We start from the raw sequence: 20,491 nt of genomic DNA, 5'->3' as shown, positions 1-20,491 counted from the left end.
TATTAAGTCAAGATCTGTATTCTGAACATGGGCCATTTAAACCTGGCCTAAAGCTATGAGTTTAACAAAGAAATAAATCTCAAAAAATAGGCGCATCATCTATTTTTTGTTACAGCTTGTTTGCATGTATTTGTTATATATAACCAGCTATTTTCCTTGATTATGACCTCAAAGTATGACAAAGTTATTCTCAAAGTTTCTCGGGTCTCAGCAGGCAGAGATGATTCACTAAATGCAAACCTGTAGTCAGCAGGTAAAACGCTTCATACCACAGTGTTTTGCCTGCCAACCCGGACAGTAGGGAACAGGTTTTATGATTGAAAATGGGATTGTGATGAGATACGCAGAGCCCGTTCACATTGTAAATGCCACTATGATATTAGAACACTTTCAGATTTCCTTTGAGAGCAAACCCAAACTTTTAATTCTCTTTATAGAGCAATTTAATTTTGCTCTACTTAAAATGGCATTTTCCATCAGGAACGTGAAAGATGGTCTACTAGAGCAACCTTAAGTCTGTCCTCAGGTCACCTCCCACCTGCCTACCTTCTAACAACCTGCCCAAGGGATGGCACTGGCTGCCAACAACAAGGGGAAGTCCTTATGAGGCTTGGAAGAAAATGGCACATATTGAGGAGAGGCCTTGGGCCCTGAACATTATTTCCTACCAGGGACCATGGGCTCTATGGTCAAGTGCCACAATCAGAGTGGAGGAGAGTTGGCAGCAGAGCCTCTCTTCTCGGCTGGGCTAGGCGGAACACATGCAGGAGCTATCAAGGCAGCTTCCTGGCACTAAACCACAGTTCCACTGTGTGCTGGGCCTGGGGGTTAACCTGAGCCACACAGTCCACGTCCGGTCCCGAATCCAAGGATTCCGCGAGGAGTCAGTCCAACAGGGCCAAGGCAGGTAACCCGGCTAGGTTAGGCACAAGGTCTCAAGCAGGTTCCAGCAAGCAGCAATGTTGCTGCCGCAACCTGGGGTTGGGTCTGGCAGCCTTTTATCTCTGATGGGGTAAAGGCCGGTCCTAATCCCCCGGTGACTCACCTCCCTGACTCACCTGAAGGCGAGCACTCCTCCTGCGAGTACTCAGGTCTCTCCTTCTCTTAGACCTGAGTCTCTGCAGCTCGGGAGATGTCGGTGGGTTACTAGACCCAGAGGCCGCCTCAGCCTCTCCTAACCAAACTGGTAGTGGAGCAGCTGTACGTGATTGCCCAGCAGAGGGCAACGAGATAATCCCCGCATCTGGAGCCAGGGCAGGCTCAGGCCCCTGACTTGGCCCAGCTGGTGCTTGTTGCAGGGGAAGCTGTGCAGACTGGGGCTCTTCAGAATCAGGCCCCAGACTCAGTTCAGATGCCGCCTGAGGCAGAAAATCTGGTGCAGATTGAGACTCCTCCGGCTCCGAGTCCAAGCCCGAGTCCCAGGCCATCACACACTGCAACTCTGCTCCCAGGTCAGGTCTGACCTGGAGACAGTGGCGTAGCGTGGGGGGTGCAGGGGGGCCGACCGCACCGGGCGCAACATCTGGGGGGGCATGCTCGCACTCGCAGCTCTCTGCCCCTACCTGGCTCACGGGTTAGGGGGCGCAAATTACTTGCCTTGCCACGGGTGCTGACAACCGACACTACGCCACTGCCCGGGGAAGGAGTGAAGAGTCAGCGGCAGAGAACTGCCATCGCTCTGCTGGGCTGCAGTGAGCTACAGCGGGCTCCCTCTGTGCCCTGCCCTCTGAGGGGACGCACCTTGAGTGCCCGCCCCAGGCAGCAGGTGCATACGCTCTGCCAGTGATACAAGGTGTACATATGCTACTACAGAGGGGCTCTCCCACCTGATCACCTGCCTGTTACCTATTAACTTTCCCCCTAGGGGAAGGGAGAGAACCAGCAGAGAGGAGGAAGAGCAGAAAAGGAAAGGAGGGCTTTGATTTCTCAAGGGCTGCAGGTGATCACTTAAAAAACTGTCAAGAGTTTTTTGAGTGTTTGACTTTAACTCTTAAGCAGCCCAGTTCATTCCGGCGACTAAGTAAGTGGGCGCTCTTTCACCCCCCAAATTAAAGGCAAACAACAATTGCAATGCAGTCCTTGCAATGCAGTTCATATGCTCCACATCAAGCTCTCCTGAACAAACACATTTGTTGTATGTTGTCTGGATGGATTAAAAAAGACAGAGGAAGGTGAGAAAAAACAGATACTCACCTTTTAGTGCTAAACATAATGTCAGGTGTTTTGCTTCACATTTATGAGGAATCTGCGGTCAAACCTGTCTTGTTCTTGGTGGCCTGGTTGGGAGAGAAAAACATGAAAATTTCAGGTTAAGCAGATAAGCTGGCATTACCTACCACCTTGAATAAATATTTTCCAGTAAACATGGTTTACATGACCTTGAGGAGTAAGGTCACACTGCCCACCAGGCATTTCTACAAAAACATGCAAAACGTTTCCAGCCATATAAACTGATGGAGCATAAGGTTAAGGAGAATAAAATGGTAATGTGGACTAATGAGGTTGAAGATAATAAGGTAAACAGTGATTGAGTGCCAAACATTTTATCCAATGGATACCCAAAAAATTAACACCCATGAACGCAAAAACAAGGTTTCTAGTGTTAGCCCAGCCATACATGCCTATTCAGTCACTTCAATCTGTGGAGCTTGGATTTCTACAAGCGCCACCCAATGTTCATTCCACATTTCCAAGGAGTTATTCCTTTAGTGTGGCAACACCTGACCACTGGAGCTGCATGCCTGTTGACATTAGGAAGGCCCCTTTGCTATCCTTTTTTGCTATCCCCTTTGCTATCCTTTTTTGGGCATCCAAACTGGTTATGTATCCAGACACATAACCAGATATATTTGTTTTAGATTATAACTTAAGTTTTAATACTATTTTTATGCATATTGCTTTTTGTATTTCATTCCTCGTTTATGTATAAATTGCACTTCTACGCAACTTGGGAGAGCATTTTTGAGTAAAACAGTTTTCAAATGTTTTAAATCAATAAATACTGTAAATGTGTTAAATATCTAACCCCCACAGGGAAGAACCTCACTCAAACAACCTGACATAATAATAAAACATAACATTAATACAGCATGTATTCAAAAATGCTTCACCGATACTTATTACCGTATTTTTCGCTCTATAAGACGCACCTAGTTTTGGGAGGAGGAAAACAAGAAAAAAAATATTCTGAATCTCAGAAGCCAGAACAGCAAGAGGGATCGCTGTGCAGTGAAAGCAGCAATCCCTCTTGCTGTTCTGACTTCTGGGATAGCTGCGCAGTCTGCATTCGCTCCATAAGACGCACGCACATTTCCCCTTACTTTTTAGGAGGGAAAAAGTGAGTCTTATAGAGCAAAAAATACGGTACTTTAGGAAATCATAGCAATCGCTAGAAAATGTTTTTTTAAAAGGCCAGCACTATAATGATGGTGGTGGAGGGTGTGTCACCAGAGGCAGCGCCGTTTTCTTTTGCTTTTCTCCCAGCCCATCTCTCTTGCAAAGATACATGCGACCTTTAAGCCAGGCCATAGTGCAATTTCTCAGCATCTAACTGAACTAAAAAAACCCTGAGGGTTTTTGTGTGTGTCAGTTGTGCGGCTGGAGCTTTGCGATTCAACTATTTTACATGTGCCCGCTCAGACTCAAAGCTCGAAAAAAAACTTTAAAGGAAGCATTAAATTCATTCAATCACAGTTGTTTCCTCTCACAATTCTCTGTGCTGTTTGTGGGCAGATAAATTTGGGATTGCGAACCATTTCAGAAAATTTATCCAGCAGGAGGAGATATTCTTCAATAGCTTCCCAGGAACAGGGCTTGCCATTAGCAGCGGCCGTAGCACAGCTACTTTCTTTTTTTCCTTTAAAGATGGTGGGGGTTTCATTGCCACTGCAATTCGTAACAGTAGCACATAGGAACGTGGGAATCTGAGTCAGGCCATTGGTCCATCTGTTGAATTTGCAGTGTCCCAAGCACAGCGGAATGATGAGGAGTACGTGCCACATACTCTATATTACTTTATTTACACTTCAAAGCTGGTAGATTACAGAAAAACATCTTGCCTCTGCCGGAGCAGAGAAAGCAACCTCTCTCCTCTGAAGCACGGAGAGAAACACTGTGTGAACAGTGAAAAACAGGAAACCAGTGTACGTCACATCCAGTCTCCTTTCCCGTGAGAAACTCCAACAGCAATTGACTGTGGAATGTAAACAAGCATGTGACAAGCACTTCCGCTGCACAGTGAAGAGAGCAGAAACCAACATCCTCCCCCTTTCTGTGAACATCACTGGGCAGCGTGTTCGTACAATATCAGTACAAACCCAACTTCTGCACATAGGTACAGTGTTGATCCCTTGATACAATCTTGGACAATACATCAGCAGGAATTTCATTATCTGGCATATAGGACACCGTTACGAGTCCCTTCTGAATACGTTCCCTAGCATGTTGCACCTTCAATTGCAAGTGCTTCGTGCTTTGCTTACAACCTTCAGAATTCAGCAAAGCCAAACATGCTTTGTTGTCCTGGTAAACCTGGATTGGACATTTGACAGGAATTTTCATGTCTTTGCACAATTGTAACAACCATTCACAATCTTTGAGTGAATAAGACAGTGCATTCAGTTCAGCTTCACAAGTACTTAAGCTAACTGTTGTTTGCTTCTTGCATGACCAATCAAATAGACCCTGATTGTACATGTAGCAAACTCCAGACGTGCTTTTCCTGTCTGTAGTGTCACTTCCAAAACTTGCATCTGCGTATATCTCAAGATCACCAGACTTCTGATTGTTAAATCTCAGTCTGTAATGCATAGTGCCTTTCAAATACCGCGCTATGCGTTTCAGAGCTTTCCAATCCTTAACAGTAGGATTGTTGACTTGTCTGCTTAGCAAATTACAGCTAACAGCAATGTCTGGTCTTGAACATCTGGCAATAAAGTTTAGCTTGCCTAGCACACTTCTGTACAGTGTAGTGTCAGAAAATGCTTCTTCAGTGTCATCTACCTGATAACCTGTTGTCATCGGTGTGTCTACAGGGTTAGCATCCATCAGGTTTAGTTTGTTTAATGCATCAGCAATTTTCTGTGACTGGTGTACTAGAATGTTACCATCTTGATCTCTCTCTATTTCAAGAGATAGGTAGTTGTTTACCTCACCAAGATCTTTCATGTCAAAGTGTTCTTTCAGTTGAGCTAGGGCGTTATTGTACATTGTGACATCATCCCAAAAGAATAAAAGATCATCAACATAAAACAAACAATACAATTTCTTTTGCCCCTCCTCTTTGATAAATACACATGGATCAGCTTTCCCTTGCTGAAAACCTAGAGAAAACAATACCTCAGTGAGTTTTGTGTGCCAACACCGTGCACTTTGTTTGAGACCATAAAGGGACTTTTTCAGAGCACAAACAAATCCCTGTTTTACCTGTACGCCATCAGGTGGAAGCATATAAAGTGATTCATCTAGAGATCCGTACAGAAAAGCTGTATTCACATCGTGGTGACTAATGTGTAAATTCTCCTCTGCAGCTAGCTTGAGCATAAGCCTAATGCTCTCATACCTCACTGTGGGTGAGTAGGTCTTGTGATAGTCTTCACCTGGTACCTGTGCAAAACCTCTGGCTACCAATCTGGCTTTGTGTCTGACTATCTTGCCATTTTGATCAGTCTTCGCTTTGAAGACCCATTTGCTTCCAAGCAGTTTCATTCCTGGAACTACTGGAACAAGTTCCCATGTTTTGTTCCTTTCCAAGGAATCAAGCTTAGCTTTCATGGCATTTAACCATGGCTCAGCTTCCTTTGAATCCAAATCCTGGATTTCTTGGAAACTTGAAGGTTCAAATACCTTTTTGGAGCTTTTAACAGCTGTTACTGCTATCTTAGCAAACTCATCAGCAAATCTCTTTGGAGGTTTGCCTTTTGTGGCTCTTTGTGACCTGCGAATTAGCCTTAGGTCTTCAACACTTTCCTCTTCCTTGGGAGAAAAGTGACCTATTGTGAACAATGGTTCTTCCAATTCTTGATCAGAGCTTTCAGAGGGTCGCATAGAGGCTTTCGCACTCTTGAAATCCTCTGAATCACCCGATTCAGTTTCAGACTCAGAATCAGAACTTTCATCAGTGGGTGTGGGTTGCTGTGGCTGCTTTTGACTATCCTCAGTCTCATCACTGTCATTAGGATAACATTGGAAAATTCCCACATTCTCCCCCCACTTGGCATTGTACTCAACACTTCTTGTGAGCTTAATTGTCTTTGAGTCAGTCATCATTATTCTGTAAGAACCTTTCTGATAACCTAGAAAGATACCATGCAAACCACGCTTGTCTAACTTGGAGTTTTGTGGTGAGTGAACCCACATGTCAGAACCAAAAATTTTCATGTGTTTGATGTATGGCTTTTTGCCAAACATTTTCTCATAGGGGGTACAACCAATCGCTGAAGATAACCTGCGATTATAACTGTAAACAAAACACGAGAGAGATTCGGCCCAATAACTCTCTGGAATATTTGCATCATGTAGCAAGGTTTTTAACCCTTGAAGCAATGTTTGATTTGCCCTCTCGCAAAGTCCATTCTGCCATGGCGAGCGAGGACTAGACAAATCGTGTTGAATTCCTTTCTCAGACAGAAAAGCTTCAAACTGCTGAGAAGTGAATTCCCCCCCACGATCAGTGAAAAGAATTTTTATCTTCTTACCATGCACATTTTCCAACCAAGCACAGAATTCCTTGAACCTTGGAAAAGCCTCTGATTTCTGCTTGAGATTGTACACATAAATATATCTGGAAAATGCATCAATGAGAACCATGAAGTACCTGTTTCCACCCAAAGAGGGCGCTAGTGGTCTAACCAAATCAGCATGAACAACCTGGTATGGTTCTGTAGCTTGTCTACTAGACACCTTACCTTTCGCAGCCATTTTCACCTTGTTTGCTGCGCATGCCTTGCACTTCATGTGGTACCTGCAGGGTTTAATAGTCATACCTTCAACCAAGGCAGGCATTTTAGATACTGCCTCAAAATTCAAATGACCAAATTTTCGGGGAAAATCATGAATACATTCTGCATGCAAACTTTTGTTAGAACCTGCAATGCAACAAGTGTCATCCTGCACAACATCATCATAATACAAAACATACAAACGATCAACATATTCAGCATGCAATACATAATCATTTTTCTTTGTGATGATGCACCTTTTGTTCTTAAAGGAAACGTCAATTTTCCGCTCATTCAGCTGTCCAACACTGAGCAGATTATGTTTGGCATCCGGCACATAAAGCACATCCTGTATCGATAAGTCCAAACTGTGAAGAACAACAGTTCCGTAGCCTTTACTGGGGATTGTGTGGTCATCCGCCTGGTGAATCGCACCTTCCTGCGGTGTAAAAGACACGAACAGCCGCTTATCGTTGCACATGTGGTGCGTTGCAGCCAAATCAACAACGAAGAAAGATCTAGACGTCTTCTGGACCTTTGCAACCTTTGGAGTGAAGCGTGAGACCATTGCCTTGTGCTGCGTTGTCCTGGACACCGGACCTTTGCTTTTGCTCTGGCCTTTTTAACGCAATGAGCTTTCGCTGCGCTGCTCTGTCTTGGCCCTGGGATATTTGCATTCCCTCTTCATATGGCCTAGATGTCCACATGAGTAGCATTTCACTGCCTTCAAAGCTTTGGCGCCATCTGGTGGTTCCACTGCACTATGGGATGACGTCTGTGAAGACTCCCCCTTACCCAAGCAGCTAGCACCCCGGCGGTCTGCTTCATTCAGAATCATGGCAGTAACATAGTCCACTGTCAGCTGAGCAGTTGGCTGTACAGCAATCTGAGTGGCAACAGACTCCCAACCTGAACCCAAAGATTGTAGTATCATGAAGGAATACACAGCCTCTGGAAAGTTGAGTCCTCTCTGTTGCAGCTCATGTCTCAGATTCTGCATCTCCATCAGATGTGTACGCACATCTCCACCTTCAGCAAGAGCCATATTATGCAGCTTGGTAAAGTAAAACATAGTGGATCCAGCTTCTGTCCTCAAGTGAGCCTCCCTCAAAGCGTCCCAAATTTGTCTGGCTGAGGTCTTATCACGCAATAGACAGAGCTCTTCTGGGGATACTATCAATGTAAGAGTTCCCCTTGCTTTGGAATCTTTAGCTTCCCATGCATCTGTAACTGGAGCTGGGGGGGGGGGTGTCTGTAATAACTTCAAACAGACCCTCTTTCCGCAGAATAGCCTCTGCATAGAGAACCCAGTCCGCGTAGTTTTTCTTATTGAGCTTAGGAATCCCACAAGCATCCTGAAGGGCCATCATGACTCTGTCATTAGCCTTCTGCGTCATCTCTGCTGCTTTAAATCATGCTGCGTCACTGCTGCAGCTGCTTTATTCCAAAAGCACTTTTAAAAGGTACTTTCGGTTTCCCCCAGCATAGGAGCTTGTTCTTTTGAGCCTTTTGTGCCCGGCAAAATGGCCATAAAAGTTCAGAGTCCAGCCATAAAGCCACTAATTAGGAGCTGGCAGGCTGCCCGGAGCATGAGCACATACCTCATCAATCATCTTGATGGCAGATACCGTCCGATCCATCCCTCTGCATTCCGATCCTTTTACCGGCATTCAGATGACTGCGTCTTTCTTCTGGGCCCATAACCAGGAATTGTTTAATTTGCAGTGTCCCAAGCACAGCGGAATGATGAGGAGTACGTGCCACATACTCTATATTACTTTATTTACACTTCAAAGCTGGTAGATTACAGAAAAACATCTTGCCTCTGCCGGAGCAGTGAAAGCAACCTCTCTCCTCTGAAGCACGGAGAGAAACTGTGTGAACAGTGAAAAACAGGAAACCAGTGTACGTCACATCCAGTCTCCTTTCCCGTGAGAAACTCCAACAGCAATTGACTGTGGAATGTAAACACCTGTCTCGTGACAAGCACTTCCGCTGCACAGTGAAGAGAGCAGGAACCAAACCATCTACCTTAGTATTGTCTACACTGACTGGCAGCAGCTGTCCAGGATTTTAAGCTGAAGTCTCTCCTAGCTCTTCCTGGAGTCACCAAGGGTGGAACAAGGGGCCTTCTGAGTACTACCACTAAGCTCATTCCATTCTGTTTATTTCATTTTAATAACTTATAATAACAACAGAACTTCTAAGAGGTTCACGCCATTTGGAATCATACAACCATGAGCAAAAAGCCGGCACGATACAGTAAGGAAACCACAAAAAACATTAAGGAAAACTTTAAAAGAGAAATATTAAACTATGCTGCTACAATGCTTGAAAGAAAAGATACAGTGATCCCCGTTCAAACCCTACTTCACAATCCTATGTTTGAGTTATGCACAGACGATCTGGCCATCGTTCTGCATCCTCCATAAATAGCCCAGATCAAGTGTCATCCTGGGACACCATGGGGAGAAAATGGTGGAGAATGTTTAGAGAAGATTCTGCTAAGTCAGGGGGAAGGCGTGGGCAGTGTCGGGGGGGCCATGGCCCTGAGTGCAGATTTTTGAAGGGGCATGAAGCAGGTGCCCCCAGTGCAGCATGGCCCAGAGCTCCTCTCTTGGGGTCGCTCCAGTGGGGTTGGCCAGCAGCCAGCTCCTTCACCCAATGTACCTGAAATATACTCAGTTGAGAGTGGATTTCATGCTCTTTATTCAGCTCAGAGTGGTGAGGAGGAATGAAAGTTCCCCCAGAATATCTGCTTTATAGGGGGGCCACTAGGTGGCGCATCGGAAGATGGCTGACAATAACATCTCTCCGACCCACACGAGGTAATTTGGAGGCTATGATGGGGGTAATTAGCCTCCTTAACCCCCCCCCCAGGATTATGGGGGGGGGACGGCCCTTGCCTGCTGTGCCCTATACCACCCCCAAATTTGTGGGGGTGGGGGCACTAGGCACAAAGCCCTCCTGTGGGATTTTCGGCACTCCTCGACGCCGTCCCCGATTCGCGCCGCTGGTTGCAATGATCTTTAAAAGAAATAATTTGGACATGATTAATTGCACATACATCAAGGAAAAAGGGGAGTAAATACTGCTGACAGAAGAGATCTCTGATAACAAGACAACAATAAAATACGAGAAGAACGTCAAGATACGGTAATGACTGAGGGGGGAGGGGGGAAAAACCTGCCTCTACCTTTTTATGTGATTTAACAAGAATCCCCCTCCCCTAATGAGTCAGAAATTAAGGACTTAAGCTGTGGATTTAAGGCTGTGTGGAGATAAACTTTCGATCCAAAGCAATGTTTCAAGATGAAGCTGGAAAGCTAAGAGTTTTGGAGTGACGCAGTCAGGAAAAAATGCCGTTCGTCATTTTGTGAGGCATTGTGGGAGCTCTTGGGTCTGGGAGGAGAAAGAGAGAAATAGAGTTGTTTACATATCGTGAATCAACTCCTCGGTGGGACTTAAGAGCGACAAATGCCAAAATTTACGATGGATAAAGTGATGTTATCTACAAAGGAGATATATGGAAACCATCTGGACTTAGTGAAGGAACGGGAAATCCACACAGGATTATTACACTTGCTATCGGCTTAAGGAGACTAACAGAAGAGATCGTAAAGGAAAAAGAGAAATTATACGAATGTGGCAACACCAAGATAAGACTGGATAGAATTATGAACTTTATTTGGACTGATTGGGACTGATTTGGACATTAACGCAGTAATAAGAAGATGATCTGAATTCCCCTTTGGATCTTGAAGTAAGGGTTCCCCCAACAAAATTTAAAAATTTGGCTTTGTAATTCGGAATTTATATGATGTGATTTAATTTGATGTGATTGGCCAGTTAATAAAAATTATTAAAAAAAAAAAAAACAGAATATCTGCTTTATACACATTATTTACACAATGGGCTGCATGTGATTGGCTAATTCCGGGATTCTCCTGTAGGCCAATCAGGTTGTGGATTCACTTCCACCTGGAGCTGGATTGGGTGGCTCCTGCGGACCAATCATACTGCTGCATTTTGGATCCTATTCAACTCAGTACATAACAGTACCCCACCCCTCCAGGGCGTGCACCTGCCCTGGGAGCTGTTTGCTCATGTAACTGCTGTGCTAAGTGGCCTTCTTTTTCATGGAAATTTTCTCAGACTACCAAGAGATTCTGGCTCAACTGTACTCCCATACGTTAATTGCTCTCGCAACACAAATATATTCAAGGATTTAGTGGCCTCTCCCTGTAAGAAAAGATGGCTATTGGAAGACATTTAGAAATGCAAATTGCTTTTTGTTTGTTAAGAATACTCTCCGATTTAGTTACATTTGACTGCAAGATTTCGGCTTAAAGAAAGAAGTTTCCTCAGTTTGGGAAACGCTTTAGGGAATATGACATTGGCACAACCATTTTGATGTCATGCCAGGTAAAATGTCTTGTTAGTTCTAGCAGATGAAGCAGCCGTTCTTTTTTTTTTAAAAAAAAAAAAACACGAACAAAATTCCAGCTGTATCTTTCATTACTCTGTGTTTGGGCAGTGACATTTTCATCTTGGCCTCTCCAGTTCTCTGTGATTTATCGTCACAGTTTCTCTTACTTTCTGTGGAAAGAAAATACAGAGCTCTCCTGCTTCCCTCCGTCTATAAATTAAATGTGCACCACCTTGCAGAGATTATCCTTGCACAGCAAGGAGTAGAAGTAGACACCCACCATTTTTACCTCCAAAATTTGCTATCTCACCCACCCACTACAGATGCAAAACAACACCAAAGCAAGCTGTCCAGTATTCACACTAGATTAAGGTCAGTGCATTACATATATTGTTAATACTTACTTACATAACCTAACCCTCCACATGCACACACAACTCCCATTCTAAATGTTTCCTTCCCCAGAAATTATCCTTTGTGTGTTGGTCATTATTCTACTCTTACCCCCGACGTGTGGCCTCAATTACAATGCGCTTGCCTTTCTTCCTTCAGACATATTCTCTACTTATGTACCTGCAGGGCTGATGTGGGAAACGGAAACACCAATTCACTCAAACCCTTTACTCCCAATGGCCACCAACTGGGATTTGAGAGTAATTTTCCAACCCCAGAAAGTTTTTCAGAAAACATGTGTGTTCAGGTCTTTAGAAAAACCGGCACTAGTTTCTTTGAATAAATGAAAATTGCCAACGGAAAGTAGCTCCCATGATTTTTGGAGGGGAGAGACCTGTGACTGCTTAAAGTGGTAGCATATTGATTGAAATCTGTGGTTCTCAAAGGATGTGGTGCACCACACTGCTGTACCAGGAGAGGATGGTAGGTGTGGCAGGAAGATTCAAGGACAATCAAAGAAACATTTAAATATTTCAGTGTAGTGTCGTATCAAAATACTATCACCCTGCAATGGTATCACAAAATAGTATTACCCCACGATGGAATGAGTTCCCATTGCTCTGTCCCAGATCCTGCCAACCTAGCAGTTCGAAAGCACGCTAGTGCAAGTAGATAAACAGATACCGCTCCAGTGGAAAGGTAAACGGCGTTTCCGTGTGCTCTGGCTTCTGTAATGGTGATCCGTTGTGCCAGAAGCGGTTTAGTCATGGCCACATGACCCAGAAAGCTGTCTGTGGACAAACGCTGGCTCCTTTGGCCTGAAAGCGAGATGAGCACCGTAACCCCATAGTCGCCTTTGACTGGACTTAACCGTCCAGAGGTCCTTTACTTTCAGCTTTTACCGTGTGTGTGTGTGTGTGTGTGTGTGTGTATAGCAGGAGATGGATAGACAGCTTTTCAAAATATAAGAACAAACATCACGCAAGATCAAGGACAATCCTAGTTGTGTTTTCCAATGTATTTCTTATCAATAAAAAGTTTGGTGTGATACGAGCAAATTTTATTCTGAAAGCGTGGGACAGAGAAAAATATTTGAGAACCAAACATTTGCGGGTATAAGATGGTATACAAATTTAAATAATAAATAAATAAATAAATAAATAAATAAATAAATAAATAAATAAATACCACTGTTTTAAATGTACATTGCAGATGGGGCTTTAGTCAGTATTCTGTGGACACTGAGACCACTAGGTCCTTGTTAGGCCATTTCATAGCTTTCCATCCCAGTAAAGATTTTGTGTACTTCTGCCAATCTCAGGGGTCCCCCATGAAGATGGGCAATTGAGAGAGTGCAAGCCAAGGCAATGTCTGTGATGTTTGGAATCACTTGCTTCTTTATGCTTCTTAAACAGCTGTGTTATTGAGTTTCCAGAAACTGGCGAAACATAGGACTGTTCTGTGTTGTTTGAATGTGTGTTGAGCCCTTTGGTGTTTCACCCTTACAGATCAGAGATCAGTAGGCCCATCCCCATTACTTTCTTACGGATATGGGGGATTTCCTAAGATGGAGATGCAAATGCAGAACCATATCCTGCCCCACGACTTCCCTTGCTACTCTGAGTGAGCGATGTGCAGCCTCCTTAGTCTGATTTAAATGAAGCTTACCCTCCAAGTACATGTGTACAGGACTGCAGCCTTGACGGGATACCAGGCACGTGTTTATGCACAACTAACTGACGCACAGCATTCTCACCCTGCAACACATCCTATTGGCCAAGTATATGGACTAATGGGACGATAACAAGAGCTTATAAAGAAACAGGTCATCCCTTAACCCATCAGATTACTGCCCGTGACAAGATGACAATAAGAGCTGACAGGGATGTAGCCAATAGATGTAATCTAGTTGCATTTCAAGGCAGCTTGTGAGACAAAGCTTTGCAAAGCACTGATAACAACACAATCATTAATACGTCCTGCCTTATAGGGGAAACTTTCAATTGGGTGATGGCATATTTGACTTGACAACAGCACTGCTAATGGAGAAGCAAAATGTGGCATGAGATTTGTCCCCAATTGCTTTATTAGATTATTTACCATTTTACCACTCATGCTGCTGACCAGACGGAAGAGCATTAACAGCGGTTAATTCATATATTTGACCCAGTACAGTACAAGTGGTTAGAGCAGTGGTTCCCAAACGTTTGGGGGGCACTGCTCCCTTGATTCCATAAACTCATTCCCAGTGCTGCCTATAAAAATCATTATTCAAAATAGCAATTTGCAGGATCCACCAAAGGGAAAAAAAGAATAAATTCAAAGCAATAAAAAAGTATTTGCACATTTATTCAAAATCCAATTAGAAGGATTTCATTAGCAAAACTTGATCCAGTGAGACCAGCTTTTCAAAGTCTGATAGTCATTTACAACTTCAGTGCCACCCCATTGCCTCATTGTGCCCCCTAGGTAATCCCACTGCCCCCCTCCAGGGGTCAGGACCACTACACTGAAAACCACTGGCTTAGAGTGTTGATCTGGGATCACCAAGGCTTGGGTTTAAATACTTTCTTAACCCCAAACCTCACCAGGTGACTGTCTGTATTTCTTAGTCTAATCTGTATTTCTGTCTGTATTTCTTAGTCTAATCTATTTTTTTAAAGAATTGCTGGGGGGGGGGATCTGGCATGTGTGCTACCTTGAGGTCCATAAGAGAAAGATAGGACAAAAATCATTTAAATCACTCGGCCATTTAAAAATTGAGCCAGATCATGGAGGACTCATGAAATTCAGCTTATGAAACTGTTTCCAGCATTTAAAAGACAGTATATGTTTTCCTACAACTATAAATTTATAAAATGATTACTTTTTCCTTTTCAAGATGCAGTGAGAAAGCAAAACAGAAACAAAAACAGCAGATTGTATCCCTCAGATGAATTTCCCTAGAAGTCGCCTGCTGTATTTAGAGAGTGTAGCACAACAACTGCAAATGAAAAAAAAGAAAAAGACTCCTAATGAAGGAAGGGTGCGATACTAAAAATAAGAAATTAATAAAGAAAGAAAATGAAGGGAAGACCCTGTTCTACTTTCTATATGAATAAATAAGGAGTAGATTGAAGCCATGTAGTTTGGATGAGGACGAATAGGATGCACGAACAGGGAGAAATTTGCCAAGAGGGATTACAGGTTTGTGATATGGGGAAGTAAGAAGAGACAGAAAAGAGTGTCAGGATATGCCATAAAAGACAATTTAATTTTGGTAGCATAGGCAGTTTTTCAAATGAAATCTAATACATTAAGTTTTTCCATAAATTGCTCAAAAGTAGATGTTTATAACTCTCTGTAAATGAGTCTTTTCAAATACGTACAGCAGCCACTGAGACAGCATCTCCCATCTTACTTCTTAGTTAATATGCAGAACGTAGAAATTTAGTGAATGCCAGTGTAGTGTAGCAATTATAGTGTTGGACACCCAGGTCCACACTCAACCATAAAAGCTTACTGGGTGACGTTGGGGCAGCAACTCCCTCCTTAGCCTATCTTAGAGGTTTGTTGTGAGAATACGCATGTCGCTCTCAGCTCCTTGGAGGAAGGGTGGGTTAAAAGGACATAATTTAACAAGACAGCATAAAACTGGTACCCCCAACTAACCACAAGATGCAGCATTTATGGAAGAAGAAGAGGAGGAGGAGGAGTTGGAGTTTGGACTTGATAGCCTGCTTTATTACTAAGGAGTTTCAAAGCAGCAAACCATCTCCTTTCCCTTCCTTCCCCACAACAAACACTCTGTGAGGTAAGTGAGGCTGAGAGACTTCAGAGACGTGTGACTGGCCCAAGGTCACCCAGCAGCTGCATGTGGAGGAGCAGGGATGCGAACCCGGTTCACCAGATTACGAGTCTACTGCTCTTAACCTCTACACCACACTGGCTGCTTGGAGCTTTGGAGAAGGGATGTAGCTTCAGTGGGAAGGTCACAGATTCAGCCCCTGGTGTTCCTAGATAGGAATGCGCTAGATGGGGCAACGGTCTGACTCTTATGTCAGCTTCTTATGCTCCTACATTGACGCACTAGCCTTCCCCCAAACATCCAATTGCCTAGTACTTTTCAACAGTATTAATGCAGGGAAGCTGTGCTGATGGGATAGACTGTTTATTTTGGATTCTCAGAGGGCCTATATATATATATATATATATATCAGCTTGGAGCACAATTAACTTCTAAGCTGCATCTTAAGCCTTTCTTCCAGAAGTGAGGATTTTTATTTGGGTGGGTGGGTGGGTGGCCCGATCACATTTACTAACTACTAACTAAAGTTATCTAAAATCTCTAAAAATTTGATGGTATCTAAAGTTTGTCAACAGTTGGTTGCAAAAACTTCTAACTGTTGTGTGGGATTTAATATCATTGTTTATTTGGGATTGTGTTTGTAAGCTTGTTAATATAATCTTCTTACACTGTGGCTTCCCTTTTATGAATTAATTATTTTGTGGCTTGCAGCATGTTCAGTTTAATCATGTATACTTCATCCTGCTAGGCAAGCCTTTACAATTATTTTTTTACCCCCAAACACTGCAGGGCTTTTCTGTCCTGTTAGAGTCTCTCTTTTTTTATTAGTCTGATGTCCGTTCCCTCCAGTTTTTCATTTATGCGTGTATATTTCATATCTTGTGTTAGAAATATAAGTAAATGTTTAACCAATTTCAAGTGCAGTTACAGATCTCTCATAAATTTTAGCCACCTTCACTGGGCAACTGGGACTCGTATGTCGTATTCTGTCCTGAAACTTCTGGATAAAAGGTAAAAGGTAAAGGACCCCTGACGCGAACAACTCTGGGGTTGCGGCGCTCATCTGGCTTTATTGGCCAAGGGAGCTGACATTTGTCTGCAGACAGTTTTTCTGGATCATGTGGCCAGCCGCTTCTGGCGAACCAGAGCAGCACACGGAAACACCGTTTACCTTCCCGCCAGAGCGGTGCCTATTTATCTACTTGCGCTTTGATGTGCTTTCGAACTGCTAGGTTGGCAGGAGCAGGGACTGAACAATGGAAGCTCACCCTGTCGCGGGGATTCAAACCGCCGACCTTCCAATTGGCAAGCCCGAGGCTCAGAGGTTTACACCACAGCGCCACCTGCGTCCCTTTGAGACTTCTGGATAGCATTGAACAAAACTCCACAAAGTTCTCATAGACAGATTTATTGAAGATCACAAGGCACATGTAGAAATATTTACTCACATTCCAATAGGCTGTTCTTTGGCTCTGAATGAAAGTGGTTAGAAGCTTTTTATGAAGTTCTTTGTGTAGTTATGTAAGGATGAGTGAATTCGCCCATCTTCCTAGTATGCAAGATCACTGAAACAAAGGAGGAAGGGAGGTTTCTTCCCGCTATGGCAAGAGTCAATAAAAACTAGAATCTTGCTATGCCTACATTTCCCAACCTGACTTGAGGTCTAAAAAGGGGGAAAGGCACTATCTTTTCTGAAAGGGGAAGCACTGTTATTCCTTCTACCTAATACTCAGATTTGCTAATAACTGAACCCTGTGGGGGCAGAACACATTGGATAATTAGAGTTGCCATATTTTGAACAGCACATTTGCCAACTTCTACTTTTAACTATGGATCTCTATGACAACTCTCATTTCACATACCTATGAAAAAGAGGACGTGTCCTGGAAAAAGAAGACATATGGCAACCCTAGCACCTGCTTACTGCTGCTCTGACTAGTCCCATTCTCAACACTGCACACACCAGCTTGCCATGCATGATGACTTGGTTTGCTCCATGACATCCACCATGCATAGCATGAACATCTGGAGCATGTACAAGTTATATGCAAGCATGTACAGATCTTAACACTGTATGCATGTGGTTGTAAACATAAGAGACCACAACACACAGGGGGTGGAGCCAAACATAGTAACATAGTCCAGCCCCCTGTTCTTACAGTGGCCAACTAGAGTGAGAGCACTGGTCCATCTAGAAAAGTATTGTGTATACCAGTGTTTCCCAAATTTGGGTCTCTAGCTGTTTTTGGACTATAACTCCCACCATCCCTAGCTATCAGGACCAGTGGTCAGGGATGATGGGAACTGTAGTCCAAAAACAGCTGGAAGACCACAGTTTCCCCATCACTGAAAATAAAATATGTAGCACATACGTAGTCTTTCAAAACGTTCATATCCAAGGCTTCAAGTAGCCCCTTGGGCTTAGTGGATTTTGTAGGGCAAGGGCCAAATTGATACATTTTACATTCTCCATTTAGAACCTAACAAAAAAAGGCAGTCATTTAATTAAATGATTCTGTTGATAATTACCACACATCCATAATTACAGAAAAGTGCCACAGCCTGTACATTTCAGCCATAAGTCTGTAATTATCAAATGCTATTTATAAATTTCCTATTTACAGTGGAAACTTCATGGGTTCCACGTGGCCTATTCTGCAATATACAAAGGTGGATAAATTATAAATGTGAGCACCACTTATTAATTAAAATTTGAAGAATATCAATATGTTGAACTTGTCCCTAGCCTGCGGAAGAATCTGCTTTAATAAACGGCAATACAATTTGTCTGACTATATTACAAAACGTCCATCTGCAGGAACTTTATTGCTGTAGCAGACTCCATTAAAAAGTAAATTGTCTAGTCACTGCACTTTTCTATAATTCATGTGCCACACATGAGCTAATTTGCAGGCTCACTCTTAGCACTTGTAACCTGGGCGGCCATTTCCAAACCTGGGCTTATAGGATCAGGCCGAAGAGAACCCATCTGGTCCAGTATCCTGTTCTTACAGCAGTCATCATGGCTGTTAGTCATTGACAGATGCATTGATGGAGGATAACACTAACACTCTTTTAAAGACCATCCCAAGTTGGTCACCATAACTACAGTTATACAAGCACATCTACTCCAGTCTCCAGTCTCCAGCACTGAGAAAAGAGCACTGTCCTCTGACCGTCATTGGCCTGCATCTTATTATCAATATCATCATCATCACTGTCGTCTTTATTAAATTTATTACCTTGTCCTTCACCAGCAGGTAATTAGAGGGTGTGTTGCAACTACAGTGGTACCTCCGGTTACAAACTTAATTCGTTTCAAAGGTCCGTTCTTAACCTGAAACCGTTCTTAACCTGAGGTACCACTTTAGCTAATGGGGCCTCCCACTTCCGCACGATTTCTGTTCTCATCCTGAGGTAAAGTTCTTAACCCGAGGTACTACTTCCAGGTTAGCGGAGTCTGTAACCCGAAGTGTTTGTAACCCGAGGTGTTTGTAACCCGAGGTACCACTGTACTCAGAATTCAAGATTAAGAACAGTTAAAACAGATTAAAGTCACAAGAACAGGGTGAAATCCATATTAGGTGTCAATGAGTAAACAGCTGCATCACCTCTTCAGCATTCGTTGAAAGCTGTATAGTGAACAAGACAGACATACCTCTGAGGGGAGGGAACTCCACAATTTAGGGGCTTCTCCTGGGCCAACTCCCACCCCCTGAACTTCTGAGGAAGGTGGAACTACCAAGGTGCCCCCCTCTGCAGATCTAAATATCCAGGAGGGTCTGTAGGCAATATCACGTTTATGTTAGGGCTCAGTTGGTTAGAGCGTGGTGTGAATGACGCCAAAGCTGCAGGTTCGATTCCTGTATGGGGCAGCTGCAGATTCCTACTTTGCAAGGATCCCTTCTCACTTACCATTCTAGGATTCTATTGTTTTAGCTAGAGATGAGCTGAACTTTATCAAACTACATATTCTGAGAATTTACTCAGAGTATGCTATTTCTCACCATTCCAGGGGGGGAAATCCCTAGGAAAAAAGAAAGAAGCTGAACGATCACAGCCACTGTTAAAGGTGAGCTCCAAGGAACAAATGAACATGTGAGAATAAAAAAAAAAAGTCCCATTTTGGCATAAACATAGGAAGCTGTCTTACACCAAGTCAGACCATTGGTCCTTCTAGTTCTGTATTGCGTACACTGGCTGGCAGCAGCTGTCCAGGGGAATTCCCTAGCCTTACCTGGAGCTGCTAGGCCTCAAATCTGGGAGCCTGTGCATGCAAAGCAAATAGGTCTATCACTGAGCTATGGCCCTTCCACTCAATGGACTGGCAGCTGTGGGATTCAAACCCATATCCGTGAAGTGACTAAAGCCTCAAATCCAGTGCCTTAGAACATTCAAGTCATACTAGGCGGTAAAAGGTCCTGTGTGAGTGTCTGGAAGCGGTTGGAGGATGGATGGCAGCTAACAGATTGAGGTTGAATCCTGACAAGACAGAAGTACTGTTTTTGGGGGACAGGAGGCGGGCAGGTGTGGAGGATTCCCTGGTCCTGAATGGGGTAACTGTGCCCCTGAAGGACCAGGTGCGCAGCCTGGGAGTCATTTTGGACTCACAGCTGTCCATGGAGGCACAGGTCAAATCTGTATCCAGGGCAGCTGTTTATCAGCTCCATCTGGTACGTAGGCTGAGACCCTATCTGCCTGCAGACTGTCTCGCCAGAGTGGTACATGCTCTGGTTATCTCCCGCTTGGACTACTGCAATGCGCTCTACGTGGGGCTACCTTTGAAGGTGACCCGGAAACTACAACTAATCCAGAATGCTGCAGCTAGACTGGTGACTGGGAGCGGCCGCCGAGACCATATAACACCGGTCTTGAAAGACCTACATTGGCTCCCAGTACGTTTCCGAGCACAATTCAAAGTGTTGGTGCTGACCTTTAAAGCCC

At 43.8% G+C, this 20,491-nt stretch overlaps 1 protein-coding gene across 4 annotated transcripts in view; it reads right to left on the bottom strand.

Moving 5' to 3' along the window:
* Positions 1-20,491, bottom strand: part of OXR1 (oxidation resistance 1) — a 248,874-nt gene that overhangs the window by 193,980 nt on the left and 34,403 nt on the right. For all 4 annotated transcript variants that reach the window (XM_079984231.1, XM_079984229.1, XM_079984228.1 and 1 more), the window contains exon 2: positions 2,194-2,276. In XM_079984231.1, coding sequence (XP_079840357.1) covers positions 2,194-2,210 — 17 coding nt within the window. In that variant the 5' untranslated portion in view covers positions 2,211-2,276. The remainder of the gene's footprint in view (positions 1-2,193; positions 2,277-20,491) is intronic.

This window comes from Podarcis cretensis (genome assembly GCF_951804945.1).
Source record: "Podarcis cretensis genome assembly, chromosome: 7".
NCBI lineage: Eukaryota > Metazoa > Chordata > Lepidosauria > Squamata > Lacertidae > Podarcis > Podarcis cretensis.
This window is presented reverse-complemented; position numbering and strand designations above follow the sequence as displayed.